Source organism: Megachile rotundata, chromosome 2 (genome assembly GCF_050947335.1).
Source record: "Megachile rotundata isolate GNS110a chromosome 2, iyMegRotu1, whole genome shotgun sequence".
NCBI lineage: Eukaryota > Metazoa > Arthropoda > Insecta > Hymenoptera > Megachilidae > Megachile > Megachile rotundata.
Window position 1 is genome coordinate 15,298,977 of NC_134984.1, and position 19,695 is coordinate 15,318,671.

A 19,695-nucleotide genomic window follows, 5' to 3' on the forward strand; every position below is an offset into this window, starting at 1 on the left:
GATTCCGAATTCCCCAAATTCCAATTTCCCCAGATTCCAAATTCTCCAAATTCCAAATTCTCCAATTTCCAAATTTTCCGCATTCCAAATTCTCCAAATTCCAAATCCCCCAAATTCCAAATTCTCCAAATTCCAAATTCCCCAAATTCCAAATTCTCCAATTTCCAAATTTCCCACATTCCAATTTCTCCAAATTCCAAATCCCCCAAATTCCAAATTCTCCAAATTCCAAATTCCCCAAATTCCACATTCCTCAAATTCCAAATTCCCCAGATTCCAAATTCCCCAAATTGCAATTTCCCCAGATTCCAAATTCCCCAGATTCCAAATTCCCCGGATTCCAATTTCCCCAAATTCCAATTTCCCCAATTTCCAAATTTCCAGATCACCAAATTTCCATAACTTCAAATTCCCAGATTTCTAAACTCCCATAACTCTCACAACCCCAAACTCCCAAATTTCCAAACTCCCATAACTCCAAATTCTCGATTTCGTCCTCCCACCCTCAAATTGTCAATAATTTCAACCTAAGTATCGAACCAAGAGTCACCCCTCGGAAAGGGTTGAAACTGCCAAATTAGATATCTGTATTATTAAGTCCGTCTGACCATACACGTCTATTTCCACTGAAGTAATGGATGCATTAGATGGACTCGAACGGCGCGAAGTGATAAATTTGGATTATTCAGTGATACCGAACGCTCATTGCAGGCCCCAAGAATGTAGACGGAGGGGAACAGCCTGCAGGATGAATTATTACGTTGTTCGGAGGAACGCAAAGTCCCGTCGACCAGTCTCTAAAGTTTTCACGAGGGACTTGATTCACGTTTAACGAGGTTCGTCTTCGTCGGCGCACAAAGAAACGCGTCTTTGAGAGCCGTTCCGTTTCTTTCAACCCTCGATGAACGTTCAGAAATTGTTTCTCGATACGAGAAGGATTTCTTATTATTACGGAAGAGAATGGAAATGTTGCGAATATTCGTGATTGATTGGCTTTGTACACGCTTCATCAAAGCCACGCTTCGTTACTTTGCCCGCTGTGCTTCATAATTACGTCGTAACAAATACACCGTCGTCTACGAGTATTAAAAATTCATCATAATTATCGAGTCACGGTCTGCAACTTCCTTCGGCTGTCGTCATTATCACCGTTATTATTTTTAATTTATCCGTCGAGGGGGTAATGTATTAGCGTATCCAATTTGTAACGAGAAGGGAAATTATTTTAACGACGAGAGACGGGATAATTGGTCGAGGGTTTCGCGATTTCCTTCGACCTTTCGTCCGTCGTTTATTACGTCCCCGTAGCTTCCGCTCGTCAGACGCTTTCTTCTTTCCCTCCTCTTTTTTTTAACAAGGCGAAAGTCTTCCATCGAGGGAAGATTGAAATTTTATTTAGAAAAGAATATTCGTGTCGTAACGACCTGTTACTTGAGTCGCTGATATCTCTATATTGTTTCACGATTATACTCGCATGAGTATTAAATAGTTCGACCCGTAAACCGTCCTCGTGTGTGCTATCGACCGAAACTATGGGGTCATCTTCAAAAGGAAGTGGTTCAAATATAGGTTACTTCTATTTAAAATTACTACTCTTTTAGTTATTGCTATTTAAATATTTTTAAGATCTGAAGATTCAATTTGATACTCTGTGAATTTCTGTATCGGAATATTTGACTCTCCTAAGTTAAATAGAGATGAGATACACATTGGGTGGATCGAAAACCATCGTTTTACATTTTTATCAACGTGCGGTCTCATATTGCCGATCGATACTGGAGTCAAGTCCTTGGGGAAAATATGGCTACTGAGGGAAAGATGTCTTAGTTGTCGATTTTTAGGAATTCTTGGACTTTTGGAAGCTTGATTGAGTGTTTGGAGACGTAGGAATTCGGAGATTAAGGGATGGGGGAATTAGAAATTTGGGGATGTAGTTATTTGGGGATTTAAGGATGTGGAAACTTAGAAATTTGGGGACGTAGGTATTTGGGGGTTTAGGAATCAAGAGACATCAGAATTTGGGGATTTAGGGATATGGAAGCTTAGAAATTTGGGGACGTAGGTATTTGAGGGTTCAGGAACTGAGAGACATCAGAATTTGGGGATTTAGGGATATGGAAGCTTAGAAATTTGGGGACGTAGGTATTAGAAGGTTTAGGAATCGAGAGACATCAGAATTTGGGGATTTAGGAATATGGAAGCTTAGAAATTTGGGGACGTAGGTATTAGAGGGTTCAGGAACTGAGAGACATCAGAATTTGGGGATTTAGGGATATGGAAGCTTAGAAACTTGGGGACGTAGGTATTTGGGGGTTTAGCAATCAAGAGACATCAGAATTTGGAGATGTAGGTACTTGGGGATTTAGGGATGTGGACGCTTAGAAATTTGGACATGTAGGTATTTAAGGATTTAGCTATATGGAAGCTTAGGTCAGAAACTTAACCGTAATGCCATTAAAAATTTGCATATTCAAATCCTAAAAAATCACAAATTTCAAAACTTGCCTCCTCAAAAATTCTACTACCAACCCTCCGCAAATGAGCAAAACTTGAAACCCCAACTAAAATTGAAAATTAAAAAACAGTACAAGAATCGTAATTTTATTAACTTCACCTCTGTCGCTATTAATATCCTCACAAAGCTCTATCAACTTTGATATTACAGGGATACTGATATACGCTAGTTAATTTCTATTCTCGAAGTTCATTACTGAGGTAACTCGAATGTGAGATTCATCTCGTTCACACATTAAATCATGAGGGTTTGAAGTTTGAATAAAAACAACAGACTCAAGTTATAGAATCTTCTTCGATATCTTTAATAAATTAATATGTATTAAATAATTCGAAATGGTGGAATTTGCAAATTTTATTGATGAGTTACAGGTAACAATTCGAATGAGAGAATCATATGTGAGGTTAGGTTTCGAAGTGTGAGTAAGAACAAACATACTTAAGCTATAGAATCAATTTCGTTATCTCTGTTAATTTAGTATGATACATTAAATAATTTAAGCAACATGCTAATTTCTATCTCTAAATCTTATCGGTAAGCTACCAGTAACCTCTCGAATGAGAGAATCATATGTGAGGTTAGGTTTCGAAGTGCGAGTAAGAACAAACATTACAAAGAACAAAAGGTATTTGAGGATTTAGATATATGAGAGCTTAGTAGTTCAGAAACCTAACGACATTAAAAATTTGCATATTCAAAACCTAAAAAATCACAAATTTCAAAACTTGCCTCCTCAAAAGGTACTACTATCCCTCCGCAAATGAGCAAAACTTGAAACCCCAAATAAAATTGAAAATTAAAGAACAATACAAGAATCGTACAGGAAGCCAACGTAACGAAGCGTACACGTGAACGTTAGTCTGCAGCAATAGAGGGTCGCGTTTATCGGTTCGCGTTCCTCCGGTAAATTACGGGAGACCGTTGCATTGTAAATAGGGGTTGAAAGGGCTGGCGCAGAGCTATGACGACGTCGATGGTGTTGGTGGTTGTTTCGAGGCTGGTTGGCATTTCGAGGTGTTCTCGCGAGCACTCGATTACCGACGCGAAGGACCGGTTCCGAATGGGCGTTGTTCGCACCGTTTAAACGTTTTCTCCACATCCAAAGCGACACGTTCCGCGGTTCCAGGACGGTGCACGCCCTCGTCAAGCTGGTTACGGGACTTCTCGTGGGCGAAATGCCGGGGCTGATCGCGGACCGACGGTAAACTCTGCGGCCGACACGTTGAATTTAGTCGGCACTTGCCACGACCGAATAAACGGTAACCTACCGGGTCCTTCGTGGTGGCTCAGGAAAATTGGTACCTCGTATTTTCCTTGCTTTAGGTGATCGCGGTCGACCAAGTTATTTCCTGCTTAAATGCCGACGGAAAAACTGGGACGCCTGGTTTCCTGATGTAACGCTGCGGTTACGTTGTTTATGCTCTATCATGGACGCTTTGTTTAAGCTGCTATTTGTTACGGAGGGACAATTTGTTTGTGGGGAAAGGTCTTTTAGATTCAAGGATTATTTGGACGATTCTTGAAATTTGAAGGATTAATTAGAGCATTCTTCAGGGATTATTTTTAGCGATCTTGAAGGATTGTTTGAAGGACTCTTGAAGCATTACTTAAAGCATACTTGAAGGATTTTTTTTAGGAATGCTTCAAGGGTGCTTTGAACGATTGAAATATTATTTTTAGCATTCTTGAAGGATTACTTGAAGCAACTTGAAGGATTGTTTTTAGCGTTTTTGAAGAATTATTCTTGGCACTCTTGAAGTATTACTTAAAGCATACTTGAAGGATTTTTTTTAAGAATTCTTCAAGGGTATTTTGAACGATTGTTGAAATATTATTTTTAGCATTCTTGAAGGATTACTTGAAGCAACTTGAAAAATTGTTTTTAGCATTTTTGAAGAATTATTCTTAGCACTCTTGAAGTATTACTTAAAGCATACTTGAAGGATTTTTTAAGAACTCTTTAAGGACTCTTTCATCGATTGTTGAAATATTATTTTTAGCATACTTGAAGCATTATTTTTAGCATTTTTGCAGTATTATTTTTAGCATTTTTGAAAAATTATGCTTAGCATCCTTGAAGGATTATTTTCAGTATTTTTGAAGAATTATTTTTAGCATTCTTGAAGCATTATTTGTAGCATTTTTGAAAAATTATGCTTAGCATTCTTGAAGGATTATTTTCAGTATTTTTGAAGAATTATTCTTAGCATCCTTAAAGTATTATTATTTACTATTCTTGAAGTATTCTTATCATTCTCAAAGTATTCCTTCAAGCACATCCAAAGTACCTCAAGCCTTGAAATATCTTCTTAAGAATTCTTCAAGTATCCTTCAATAACTCCCAAAAGATTATTTGACCGATTTGCATTAATACACCTCGTAACACATTTCGTAGTAAAATGTGAGGTTAGGAAAATGGAGGTTAGCGTGCAACATTTCGATGCAAACTTCTCATCAGATGTTCTCAGAGTAAGTTTTTCTCGTTTTACGTTAGCAGGTTTGCAACAGCTGGCTACAAGAAGTGCAAGATCGATAACCATGTTTTTCCATAACCACAAGCAGGCAATATGCGTGGTTAGGAACGAATGGCGATCGCATTCCGGAAGTTCAAACTATGCAAAACTAATTGCCGATCGCCTTCAAACATTTGCCAACGTGGCACGAATGTTAAATGTCTTTGAACCGCACATTATCTCTTGTGGTTCGTAACTGGGGAACGTACGCTCGTTTGCTGGGAATTTCTTAGTAAACAATTTTCTCATTTTCGATATACTTGTTATTGATGTGGAGGTTTAAATTGATGTAGTGATGTGATACAGTGTGATAAGAAAAGGTGTAATATTCAGGGAGATCTAATTTGAATAATTATGTTGGGGTTAGATGACCACCTTAATTTTTGACGAGAGAAAAAATTGTATTACTTTACGTTTCATTCCTTATAAATTTATCATTATACTTTCTTTTTAATCTAGAAACTGTACATCGGACAATTTAGTATTAATTGTGAAACTATAATAAAACTATAACAGAAACTATAATATAGAATATTACATAATATGTTTCACCATATATTTCCCAATAAACTACTACAAAATAGAAAAATATTTCACTAATGATCACTACCCAAAAATAGATATTTCCACATTGAAAATGACGTGCATTTAATCACTCCAAATAATTTCATATAATTTCTGTATAATTTCATTCATTTCATATCATCAATTTCACATCACAGAAATTCAATGATCAAGTTCCATCATTTGAATTTTAATGGATACTTTAATTAAATTCACCAGAGAAGCAGATAAAACTATGTTCAAAAATGCTTAGAATTAATGCTGGCTCTAATTGGTTAATTAATGAAAATGGCGGCCGATTGACCCATCGTCATCATTGGCTGTAGCGGAAGGGTGCGCAATAGCACACCATGTTTTCTTTCCACCGTGTAGGCGTGTATGAATATACATCTTGATATGACACACGCACGTGTTTCGCTTCTATAACATACATCATTACCCCTTTCGTTATTATAGGCTATTACACACCACCAATACTAAGTTACATTTCGAAATATCGAAAATGCAATTAAAATTGGATCATTTTCATTGCAATCATGCAACAGCAATCAGCCTTAATAAAGTTGGACAAATATTATTTATTTATTTTAAATAAACTATTTATCCGTGTTTATTTTAATATTCAAGCGAACGGAAGCAGCTGACGAATATTACAAAGAGAAATTTAATTAGCTGCAGTATGATACAGATTTGCATATTTAATTTATAATGTATGAATTATTTTCCGAAGCGCACTATAAATTAGATTTTCATTGATTTAATATGTGACTGTCTTTAGTAAAGTTGTGAGACAGCCTGTATATGTATAATCTACTGCAGATTTAATCTCAACCGAGTTATTTTTCAGATAATCTATAGATTTCAAAATGACCCACTTAACACATGACACTCTTCATTATAAATAAAAATGAGCAGAAAGAACTACTTATTTATCGTCACATATTAAATTAAAAATTGTAGTGTACATTGAACGTTGTGAAAAAATTAAAACTCAATTAACTGTAATGTAAAATCTGCATAATTGCTAATGTAGGAGTTTTCAAAGCGCACATAAACTAGATTTCAAAGTCATCTAACACGTTACACTCTTCGGCGGTTATTTACTTCCAGCTCGCGTGTACGAGGCGTGCTCGGCATAGATCGAAGCGTTCGAGACAAAAGGCCGCGAGCCGAGATTACGGCTCGATTAATTCAATTTCATCGGCTAAATGGATTCGCGCGAACCAATTAATTTTTCGTCGATGCTGATACACGATGTTTCGAGCGAAGCGATCGTCGCTGTTTCGTATGCGAACGCAGCGGTTCCTACGTCAGGGGGTAATTACACCCCCGAAAATTAAAGAGGAATCACCAGAGGAATTTTGATAACTCCTGCCCCGTCAACGTAATTTTCCTCGAGATTTATACACCTTTCAGTAGGGCCGGCTAATTTTCATCGTCCTTATTAACGGACCTACCTTTTCAACCGGCATCAACAGAATCCGCTCGAAAGGGAGCTGAAAGCGTAAAAGCCGCAGCTCTAATTTAACGTCTACGTAAAGTTCAAACGAAAATCCCCGACTTAAATGTATAGGTCCGCTATTTTTCTGCCGATGCTATGCAGAATTTTTATCGAGGTTACTGCTTGTACTCATGCAGAGGGACACGCGAGATATGTAACTTTCCTGCGGATTCAATCCCCGCAACGGTCAAATTTTTATTACATATCGGATATTATACAAATGGAATGTTCTATCAAGAAATTATTAAATATCGGATTTCCCGATGAGTCTCACCGGGTTGCGCGCGTTTAATAAGGGACGCTGCATAATTAACACGCGTTCATTTTCATGAAATTTTGATACGATATAGAATTTCCAAAGGTACGGATTTACACGCCAGCCCTTTACACGCGGTATGAAATGTCCGCGAGCCACTTTTTACGCGTAGTTTCATTTTATGGAAAACGAGGCCTTCGAGACGTTATTCAATTTATTCGGACACCGTCATTGAATAAAATAAAACGGGGAAAGAAAGGATCACGCTCCAAAACGTTAAAACGTGGACGTTTTATTCGTACAGACGCATTCTGAGGCAACTTCCGTCACAATCTCGACCTCGTTACTTTATGCGCTTCGAATGAATCGTTTCACGAGCGTTCCCTTGCCGGAGAAGCGTATCGAACGTTCGCGAACGTCGGGTCGGCAGACACTTTCATAATAAAAGCTTTCGCGTTTCCCCGGTTAAAATAATGAGCGTGCGAACAGCGGGGGAAAGGGGGGAATTTTCATCCGGAGATCGTCGGAGTTCTCGTTTTCTCGTCGGCGATGATTGCATACGCGACGACGGTACACTTTGCGCGACGATAGCGGCTTTTGTGCGTACGCGACAAGTTTCGAGCGAGTACGCGAGCTTTCTCGCGTATATGGGCCAGGGTTAGGACGGAAACGACGAGGAGAAAAAACGGCTCGAGAGGTCGACGGTGTGAAGCACTGGATATTAGAGGGTGCTTTCATTCTTTTTTTCCCACCTCTTTTTTCTTTCATCCTTCCTTCCTTCCTTCCTTCCTTCCGGTTCAGGGAACTCTCTCCAGAAGGGATGGAACACCGGTCGTTCGTTCGGCTTTAATATTCAGCTTTTTGTTCGCCTTATCTGCCACGAATGGCGTTATCATAGCGCGTCAGCTTTTCACCCATGTCGAATTACCTCCCGGTCGAATCTGGCCTGGACAAGCATCCCGTCATTCTCCGCGCTGTCCGATATTTCCCTCGCAGAAACCCACGTTTCGAATATTTTATCGATGTGCTAGCGATGATACGCGCCGCCCGAGCGCACGTCACTCTGCGTTTCGCCTGTCACGAAACACGCTACCACGCTTTTGTCTATCGAATTCGACGCGATGAAAGAGTTTTCGTTAAACCTCAACTTTATCGTTACTTTTACTCGAATATCTATCATTTTCCCATAGTTTCAACCCCCTGGACATCTATACATTCTTTACGAACCTAAATTCGCATGAAAATCGAATTTTCACTTCGATACCAGTGCTTTTTATTTATCTTAACACTGCAATAATTAGGTAACTGACTAATGACAACATTGTAGGTTAAGAAGTTAGTTTTCAAGTTTTACTGAGAGACCGGAAAAATGTGCTATCAGACAGGGGGTAACTCTATGTTAACACTAAAACTATCTAGTCGGCCATTTGACCTGTTCAGAATTTTTTTATTTTAAATTATAAAATTTGTTAAGACGCTCCTCTTGAAATATGTGTTCATTTCTATGCAGATGAAGAATTTATATTAATTCATGTTATATCATTTGTTTATTTCTGTATTTTAATTTCAGTGTCAAATTAAGTGTGCAGTTAGAGTAAAATTGCCTACAGAATTTAGCTTCAACCCTCAGAAGATTCAACCCTTAGAAAAAGTAATTAATATCAATGAACGTATATGTTGAAAGCAGGGTGACTCCTTCTGGCTCGCTTTCAAAAAATTAGTTTACTTCAAAGAAGTTTCTATTTTATTTTAAATAACCACCCTATACTAGTAACAGACAGAAACACTTTTTGTCACCAAATCATGTCACGCTATAAACGGATAATCATCGAAGCCGTCCGAAAATAAAAACGGAAAATCCTGTTGGGTCAAATTCGTTAATAAATCGACGGTCGCCTGTAACCGGATCCACCTTTCCCCGAGTTTCAAACTATTTCTTCTCGTTGTTCATAATAAATCATGGTTCGTATCTGGAGAGTCCTCGATTTATGGATTTCCAGTGGCTCGTCTTTTCGCGGAATAAATTTCCTCCCCGTGATCTCGATAAACTCGCTATAAACCCGGTCGAAATCGTAGACGAGAAGAGAACGTAGGCGGCGCCCGAAAATCGAGCAAGAAGCGAAAAATGATGAAGAAGCCGGATGGCCCAGTTTGAAAGGTCGCGCCACGGGATTCCTGTTTATAAATCGAACACGAGAAACGTTGTCGTGAATCGAGTATCCAGTTTATCGTCCTCCCCCGTCGTTTCGGCTTCTACCGATGTCTCTTGCAGCCACGCGATACTTCGCCGAAATACACGGCGAATGCAAAGCTTTCGCGATCACTCTGCTACGGGGAGACGCTCGTAAATCTACCCGTTCGAGACACTTCCCCCCATTCGATTTCACCCTCTACACCTGTGCAACCTGTGATTCCAATCGGGGCATTTGCCACTGGGGATACTTCGAAGGACGGGCTTGAAGAGGGTTCTCGCGCCATGATCTCGATTTATTTGCCGAGAGGAAATTAAAGTCTTAAGACTTTCTGCCGTCGGTATTTTACGATCCTTAACATGAATCGACGCTTGGAGACAGGTAAAATGGCTGAAGTATGTTTAGACATCAGATTACTTATTTATACAGCTACTAACTTTCGTTCATGTGTGTCACGTGATGTACATTACTGTTCAGGTACAACTAAATCACATTTACCAAGTTGTAGTGCAATATTAGTTTTAAATTGTATAATCAAGGATCACGAGCCAAAAATATATTTTACATTTGAACCTCTGTTAATTATTTTAATAAATTTGTAGTAATAATTAGTTACCTATGTCTGACGCATGGGTTAAGGGGTTAATACTCGAGCACTGCAGTACTTCTGTATTCATCACTCTATAATGAAAGGCATCATTTATATATCATACTGCTCATGTTACAGCAATATGAATTTGTAAATTGAATATGTATTAACTGAAACGGGAGGTAGCTGACGTGATTCTGAGTAAGATTTCCCTTTGCGAAAATGAGGTTCGAAGCTTCGTTTTTGAATTATCAAGGAAAAACATGGACCAATCAGAGCGGGAGGATTATGCGCACTCAGCCAATAGGCTCGAAGCTGTCGCCCTTGCGCCTGCGCACTCAGCCACTAACTATTCCTCGCGTCTGCGCATGCGTAATCCTCGCATTTTGAGTTGTCTGCGTTTTCTTCTAATAATTCAAAAATTAAGCTTTAACCAGCATTTTCGTAAAGGAAAAAGTTGTTCAGAATCACCCCAGCTATCATCCCCTAAAATTATGCCCATCAGAACACCTTGTACATATTCTTGATTGAAAATATAAAAAAAAATTATTCTCAACTACATCTTAAATACAACTTACTCAATCACATGAATTTAATAAAAACAAAGTAATTTATAAAATAGTAGGAAAAGTGAATGTACGCAATGAAATCACATGAAACGAAGGCGAGCATTTGATAAGAACGCTTTAATAAATCTAAAACTCCGCGGAGTTTCTCGCTTTAACTATTTATGTAGAAGTTATTGCAGGCACACGCGATCAATCTGAAAGTATATAGGTACAAAAGGGCGGGCTTTATGGCCCCATATAGCGGCGGTCATATATCCGCGTTTTCTAGAAAAATCATGCACCACGAGTTACATTTTTCTCTTTCCACGAGTTTCACGTCTGTTTCAGTTTCCACGACGCGTTCAAGGAAAGTGGATGAAACGAGGTAGAGGCGAGGCGAAAAAAGGAAAGTTCCCCACGTCGTCATTGAAATAATAGCAGCGTGTACAGGTACCTACGTGAAAAGCGACGAGTTCCCGTCGTGGTTTCTCCTCGTTCCGTTGAAATTAAAATGAGTCGAGTGTTTGCGAAGATCGGGGGAAAAATGATGGCCGACTGAATGTGTTTGCTTTGATATCGGGCAAACTTTTTCCTCCCTCTATGGTCTTCCGTGATTTTATAACGGTAGAACTCGGACGCGGAAGAGCAGCCGGAGAACGGAAAGGAAGTAACGCGTTTCCTTGCCGGCTGATCGAGCTGCTAATTCCGTGGAACGATCGCTGATCATCGCCAGCTTTCAAACTTTTTTCATTAAACCTGTACTAGATCGATTTTATCCGACACGAAAGGTGAAGTGCGCGCGGGGGTGGGGAAATTTAATTTTCGAAAGAAGCGATAAAAACCAAGAACCGAGCAACGAAGGCCGAAAATTTCGAACGTACCTACGGCTACGAATTTCCGGCGGAAGGGGTGTAAAAACGAGGCGAGTAGAACGTAAAAATTGCTCTACCCGGAGTGAATGGAATTTTTTATGAGATTCAACAGGAACGAAGCGATTCCATCGCGTTACCCTTCCGTTTGCTCTTTCGCCTCGGGTACAAACTTCTCAATGTTGTTTCTGCTCGATCGAATCTCTCTAGATTTCCCTACGACCCTTCCCCTACCTTTTTCCTACCACTATTTTGCTTTATCGCTACTGTCCAATCATTCGACATGTTTGGATAAACGAGATTGTACCGCAAATCTACCTCTGTGATCATACAACGTAGTTTGCGCAGTCCATTTGCAAATGATAGCAACAGAACGTATCGATCAATCAGCAAGCCGTGTACCAAGCGACGTTACAATAAACACGCGTCCCGTTGACGAAAGGAATATTAAATCCGACAGCTGTAAGAAAACCGAGGCTACCGGAATTATCAATTATGCAAAAAGAAAATCGATCGATATTCACCCACCTGCATGCTGGTTCACCGACGGTCTCGAAAAACAGGCAGGTACCACCGTTCATGCAAAAGTCGCCAGTCATCGGGCACGGTTGCTCCTGCCTCACCCACGGTGGGGTTGCTGTAACAAAAACACGATCTATCAGTTCTATGACGACTACAATCACTATCCGATTCATATTTGTATACTTCATTTATTTTATCTTACATTAGAATGAGGATTAGCGACATGACAAGAATAGCAAACTCCATTTTACAATTTTACAAATTCACAAATTTAAAAGGTTTCGAAGTTATGTAGATTGGTTTTGCTGTCTATTAGGGCCAAAGAGGTAGTCTTGCTGACAATTTTATTAGCGTGATTAACAAGTCACTCACACCTGAGTCATGTGTAGAATTCATGTAGTCATGCATGTTCTGAGACATGTGTCCTGACACATACTATACGTATACTCATAACATATGCTATATAGATTTAAATTTAGTTGTGACAAATACAGACTTAATTTTTATTTAGACAGTCTATATAGTACGAATAGCCTAGATGTACGAAAAATGACAAATTAGGGCCAAAGAAGTCTTGCTGACAATTTTATTAGCGTGACTAACAAGTCACTCAGACCTGAGTCATGTGTAGAACTCATGTAGTCATGCATGTCCTGAGACATGTGTCCTGACACATACTATACGTATACTCATAACATATGCTATATAAAGTACATTTAATTGTGACAAATACAGACTCAGTTTTTATTTAGACAGCCTACATAGTACGAATAGCCTACAAGTACGAAGAATGACAAATTAGGGTCAAAGAAGTCTTGCTGACAATTTTACTAGCGTGATTAACAAGTCACTCAGGCCTTAATCATATGTAGAACTCATGTAGCCATGCATGTCCTGAGACAGGTGTCCTGACACATACTATACATACACTCGTAACATATGCTATATAAAGTAAATTTAATTGTGACAAATACAGACTCAGTTTTGCCTACATAGTACGAATAGCCTACAAGTACGAAAAATGACGAAGGAAGAATTTACAAATGGCGGACCCCCGTGAACTTCCCCAGGGAAGAGTATCGCTCCGGTGAAATTGAACAGAAGGGAATATTGTCGATATTTCTATTTTTCCCTCTAAAGCGATTCCCCGACTTACGGTCCCATTTTCAATCCCCATTTTTCTTTTTTTTTTTCACCGAGCGAATAAATCGCATGCCGTTAAAGCTTTGTTCCGTCGCGGGAGGAAATGATATTCGCGTCGGCGTCGGATTCGCGACAGGGCCATGAATTTTCATTTCAATCGGCCCGCTCGCGGATTAGTCTTTGGTATGTAAATGGAACGGCTGCTAAGAAGAAGGAAAACCGTGAACGCGAGAAACGACTGGATTTATGAAGAGCTTAAAGCGTCCCTTCGCCCCTCGACGCCTTCCCTTTCACGTTTTTACCGCTTGAACGGGAACGCGGAAAATCAAACAACACCGCGGTTAAAGCGCGTCGCGAATAATGTTGCGCGACAGAGAATTTGAGGTTTTGAGGGACACGCCTTTACCGGAATTTTCCCCGTGATTCTTAGCGGTAAATCTATCGCGAATCCCATAAATTTCGCCGCAAACGCGTAATACTGTAGCCGACTGTAATCCCTCACTGTCGTTCTCCGTTGTTCAAACCGTAATGCATTATGAACCGAGCTTCTATCTTGCGGCTTGTTGTGAACGTCGATTAATCACGTGACGCTGTGCATATATTATCCTAACGTTTTAATAGTCTGCTGGAAAAATTGCTTACAAAATGTTTTCCAATACAACATTTGTGCTATTAAGCCGCTAAGTTAAATTACGTTCTTAAATAGAGAAAAAACAGATTCCACGTTCTGGCGGTTGAAGGGTCACTCTTTGCAAGAAGAATGACTCTTTTATAAAATTTTTATGAAATTATTTTTAATATGTTACGCGAGGTTATTCGCAAGAATGACTCTGTTTTTTACAATATTTACACAAAATTATTTTCAAGCGATTATGTGAGGTTATTGAAGAGGTAAACCTAACCTAGTAGGCTGGAGTCAAAATGGCGTCAGGCAGCTGTGCTCAAGTTATTTATTTCAACTGTAAGACCGATAGGGTGTATAGTCACGAATTTTTCTTCGACACGTGTCTTTTCTTGATATTTATTAAAGTATCTTTCCACAAAAAATTCAGGATATTTCACTGCCTATCTTTTATAGAGGGTTAGCAACAAAATTGTAGAATTGCAACAGAATTGTAGAATCACAACAAAATTGTAGGGTCGTAACTAAACTATAATTGTAGTTGTTTTATATAAAAATGGTGTGAATATGAAGATGACGTGAAAAAGTAATAGACTTATTTATTGGGTCGATTGCAGAAAGGCGTCGGTTTGAAGATCGGCCTTTTGGCATCCATATCGCGGCGCTAAAATGAGTTGTACAGGGTTGTGTGCGATGTATTAAAAATCGTATAATGAGTTTGAAAGGAGGTAGATGAGCCTGCTGGCCGGGTAATAGTAGTCTGAATAGTAGTGCGTTCACGTTCGTTCTCCGCGAGTCCGGACACCATTATTACACTCGGATTAGTACTCGACCATTCGGTCGGAGCGGTATTACCGAGCGCAGTTCCAACTTCGAAAAGCTCTCGAGCAGCTTGTATGCTCGGCTTTACCCTCTCTCGCTTTTTCACTCCTTCATCCTCCGCTTTGCACCTGTACACCGCGTTCCTTCTCGTTAAGTCTCTAACGAGCTGAAGACATTTCGCGGTAAAAGCTTCTCGCTTCTTTTTTTCCACCATTCATTCTTTATCCCATTCGCGCGCAAATAATGGGGAGACCGTGCATAAGAAATTTCAATCCTTATTTTATTCGGAAAGTTTTTTGCCAAGCACGAGACCGTGACGAAATTTCATCGGAGATATTTCTCGATTCCAATATCGGTCGTGACACGCCGATACATTTATCGATCCTCGACCACCGACCACCTGCAGACGATCTATCGAAGCGGAACAAATTTCTGTAGGTTTCTTACACCGTGAAACGAGTCCTCCTCAAACAATATCGGTGTCCGCGGTGCGCTTTGACGGGGAGAAATTGCGGAATTATTTGCGGATCTTTTCTGCAGGTACGTAGCTTTATTTCCTTTTCAAGATATTTTTACTTCGTATCTCTTTTTCTATCATCCATGTATTTTGAATATTGTACCTATTTTCACGATTCACGCGTTCCGGTATGCTTCAAATATACCGTACGGTTCATTTCGAACATTCAGACTCTCTAATTAAAATTTGTTAAATTAATGTCACATTGTGTGTTCATTAACTGTGTTTTCTCTCGGCGCCGTTTTGTATTATTAATAACCCTCGCCCCGAATATTCTGATTGAAATTCATAATGGAACCATAGACCAATTTACCTATGATTCGTTATTCGCTACAATTGATTAGCCATCTTTTATTAAAGCCTTCCACGTTTGTACTCTTCTCAATGAACTTTTAATTTTAAATTAAGTGTGCTCTTATACTCTTTTATTATAATCGTGCTAATATTCCTTTCATGCATTTTTTAATCTTAATTGTTCTATCATAATTTTACCTCTATACTTGTATTATACTTTTTTATCATAATTGTTCTAATATATTTATTATATAATTTTAAAGCACAGTTGTACTAATATATTTATTGTATATTTTTAAGTCAAAATTGTACCAAGATACTTATTGGATATTTTTAAGTCACAATTTCACTAATAAACTTATATATTTCTTAATAATAATTGTACTAACATATTTATATAATTTTAGATCTTAATTGTACTAATACTTGTTGCATATTTTTAAGTCACAATTTTACTAAGAAACTTATTATATATTTTTTAATAATAATTGTACTAATATATTTATATAATTTTGGACCATAATTGTACCAATACTTATTGTACATTTTTAAGTCACAATTTTACTAAGAAACTTATTGTATATTTTTTAATAATAATTGTACTAATATATTTATATAATTTCAGGCCATAATTGTACCAATACTTGTTGCATATTTTTAAGTTACAATTTTACTAAAAAATTTATTATATATTTTTTAATAATAATTGTACTAATATATTTATATAATTTTAGATCTTAATTGTACTAATACTTGTTGCATATTTTTAAGTCACAATTTTACTAAGAAACTTATTATATATTTTTTAATAATAATTATACTAACATATTTATATAATTTCAGGCCATAATTGTACCAATACTTGTTGCATATTTTTAAGTCACAATTGTGCTAACGTACTTATATATTTTTTAATAAAAATTGTATCAACATACTTTTAAAGTCACAATTGACGAATATTCCTGAAAATCAGGCAACTCGAAAAAGTGACACTTCTTTTCCATTTTCAATTCCAGAATATCCCTTTGTATTTATCCGAGAAAATCCCGGGGATACGTGTAATCCAGCTGTATCCCGTTTTTTTAAACTCTCTATTGACCGTAGAGCAAATAGACTTCGCGAAGCTTTCGTTTGAAAGCGGAATGACACGTTTACTCGTTTAGAGGCAAAATATCTGGGAACACGTTATTCCGTTCACCTGCGCCACGTTTGCCTCATTGCCTCCCGAATTTTCCGACGAATGAAATTGTCTCATTAGCGACGCGCTATCGCCGGCCAAAAGCGTTCGCTCGGCAACAAACAACAGTTTTAACGTACGTTGCTTTTGACGCGTATAACATTGTTTGGACACCATTATCTCTCGTCGATGTAACATCAATCGGTGTTGCTGTGGCTGCATTTAGATATTCCCTAGCGATCAGCCCTCGTGTTTACGGTTTTTGTGCCAGAATTTTTCACTACGTTCTTTGATGGAACTCGCATATTTCATCGGTATTTTTCCGCTCCGCAACGTTCGATCGTTACCAAAATTTTTCCCCCTCAAAATTGTCTCTTTATGAAATTTTTTCTTTCAATTTCACCGGTCGCGATAAAAACTGTCTCCGCACGATATCGCGTCGAAGAAATTATTTCTCCCGCGTTCGTTAAGAAACGTTGATACACGCGATGTAATTGGAACAAGCTCGCGTAAAAGCAGTCGCATAATTCGGTCCCTGGAATTTTTTTCCCTCCCCGATTCAGACGGCACGGCACCGCGAGCAAGGCAGATTAAAAGTTTCATCATTTGAGCGGCTTCCGCTCGGGCCTGGCCGAGTTTTCGCCGCAATTTTCGGAGCACGCTCGAAGAACGAACAACTCGTATTTCATACTTGATATATGTACGGGAAAAGCAGCACGACGGAGGAAGCAACGCGTTAGCCTTAATTAGTGCACGCGTGTGCAGCCAGTTAGCGCGAACAAGTGTAATACATTTTTAAAGTAATTCCACTGCTTGGAAAAATTCACCTACCGTAAGACCGGCACAATGGGATCAAATGGAAATTTTTCTCCGATCAGACATTTTTTCTTGGTAATCATTTCTGAACCTTCACCTCATTAGCAGAGAGGTTAGGTTACCTTTTCTTAGAATTTTTTTCTTTTTATTTCTTGTCTTTTTCAGGTACTTCAGATTGCAATATTTTCCTGCGACATTAACCTTTTAGACATGGCTGAACTTTATACCACAATATGTGAAGGTCAATGTTACTCTACGCGAATACATTGGAATGTTTTTTATAATTAAATTATAATTTTTCCTGAAGTTATGACGCATTACTTTGACGTAACATACTTTAACTTTAATAGTTTACTTCTTTAAAAAATTACAAAATGTAATTCATAAAGTATGTAATTTCCGAATGTTTCCAATATGGCGTATTAGTGCAAGGAGATACCCCATGATGACCAAACTTGACGTTAACTTTTATTTACAAGTAATGTACTCTTATGAAGTTTGTTAATATCGTTATAGTATGTGGTGTAGACAAAATAAGAGCGGATTAAAATATATGAAAAGGGTTATTCGATTGAAACGGTGAGCGAGTGAGCCACTATAGCGCCATACCTAAGAGGTTAGGTTTATTGCTTTACATTTTAAGACGATTTGTGAACAGATACCATATATTAAAAAATTTTGAATAATAAGATATAGCGAATCTCCGGCAAAGTTCTCTAAAATAAAGCGACTGAAGGCAGCTGGTACGAAAACACGGTTACAGTCAAAGCGTTCAAGACTTTATTAGCACCCCCTTCGTTCTTCGTATTCCATCGGCGTTCGAGCAACGTGCCACGGGATCACATAAGTGGATTTAACCTGACGTTTGCGCGTTACACGTGCTTTCGGGCCGAGTAAAATGATTCCGGTTACGTGACTACACACGTGTCCTTTGAACCGGCAAAGAGAAAAAGACTCGGTGGCCTCCGAAAGAGGCGAGATAAAAATCCGGACGAGAGTCGCGCGGAATCTTCGCGCTCGTCCACGTCTGGAAGAATGAAATTGTAAAGTTTCAAAGGACCCTCGGAGCTTTAAGCACCGTCCATGGCTTCTCCACGTGTGCTTTGCCGAGCAAAATTCTCTTGCCTGCAGTTCTTCTACCTTCTGGCTCTCGCGCACCCCCCTTCTGGCTAGCAGCACGGTTCTTTTGTTGGAAGCGGATTCCTTGTTGCCGTCGGAGAAAAAGTAAATTGAATAGATCTGGCAAACCGTGCGAAAAGGGAAAAGGAACAAGGCTATCTGTGTGTAGAACGACGCCACGTTGTTCCTGCCGTTCCGCTCGCGAATAAGCTGAATTTCATGAAATCTTCTTCCCTTTTTTCGGAAACGAAATTACCTTTTGGTGCTCGATGTTCTTTCCGATCGATACGCGTTTAAAAAGACGCTTCCGGTGTTACAAAATCCTCCGCACTAAGCACGGAAATTGCCATAATGTAAAGCAAAGATGAACACCCCCATTGTTCCAGCCTACAATCGACGGTAAACGAGCAGAGTAATTTCGATTCGAGAAAGGGGAGCGTTTAGTTTGCAAGGGTGAGTTGTTTGCCGGAGTTTCGATCTTCCGTGGGTAGCAAAGCGGATGGGGAATTCTTTCGTCACCTTCGTTAAAATTTTATGAGAAACGTATCGCGAGCGTTTACGGGACGAACTCGCGGATAAAACCATCGCTCGACTTTGCTAGTCTTTTTAAGGGTGCTTCTTCTTCCAGGAATGGAACGAGTATACTCGTAAAGAGGATTCTCGCTGCAAAGAGGAACTGCTAAGAGTTTCCATCAACCGGTACGACCGTTTCAACGGGAGGTTCAGTTTTTTTCGAAGTCTCATCTTTTTACGCTTCTTTTGTTCGATGGCAAATGCGATGCCCAAACAATTAACGTTTTTGAAATTACCTGTCGATCGACGGAAAATTTCTCTTCTTCAGCTGAGTCACATAATCAAAATTAAAGTATATGATATAATTAATCATAGATAACGATCATACACCCTTTGCACTCGAAGATAATTTTATTGCTTGCAAACAGCAATTTTAAAATATTAATTAAAATGTTAAATGAGTTTTTTTGAGGTTATTATTTCTCTACTAATAATGTCCACTATTTCACTATGTTTATACATCACATGAGCACTATTAATTAAATAATTCTTCCTTTAAATTGTATTAAATCGAATGGCGCCTGAGAGGCACCTCTCGAGGAT

General features: G+C 38.8%; 1 protein-coding gene across 3 annotated transcripts in view; it reads right to left on the minus strand.

The window, feature by feature from the left end:
- Positions 1-19,695, minus strand: part of vn (membrane-bound neuregulin protein vein) — a 320,062-nt gene that overhangs the window by 50,569 nt on the left and 249,798 nt on the right. For all 3 annotated transcript variants that reach the window (XR_013041565.1, XR_013041564.1, XM_003704568.3), the window contains exon 4: positions 12,076-12,184. Coding sequence is in view for 1 of the 3 variants with exons in the window: in XM_003704568.3 (XP_003704616.3) it covers positions 12,076-12,184 (109 nt within the window). In the remaining 2 variants the exon portion in view is untranslated. The remainder of the gene's footprint in view (positions 1-12,075; positions 12,185-19,695) is intronic.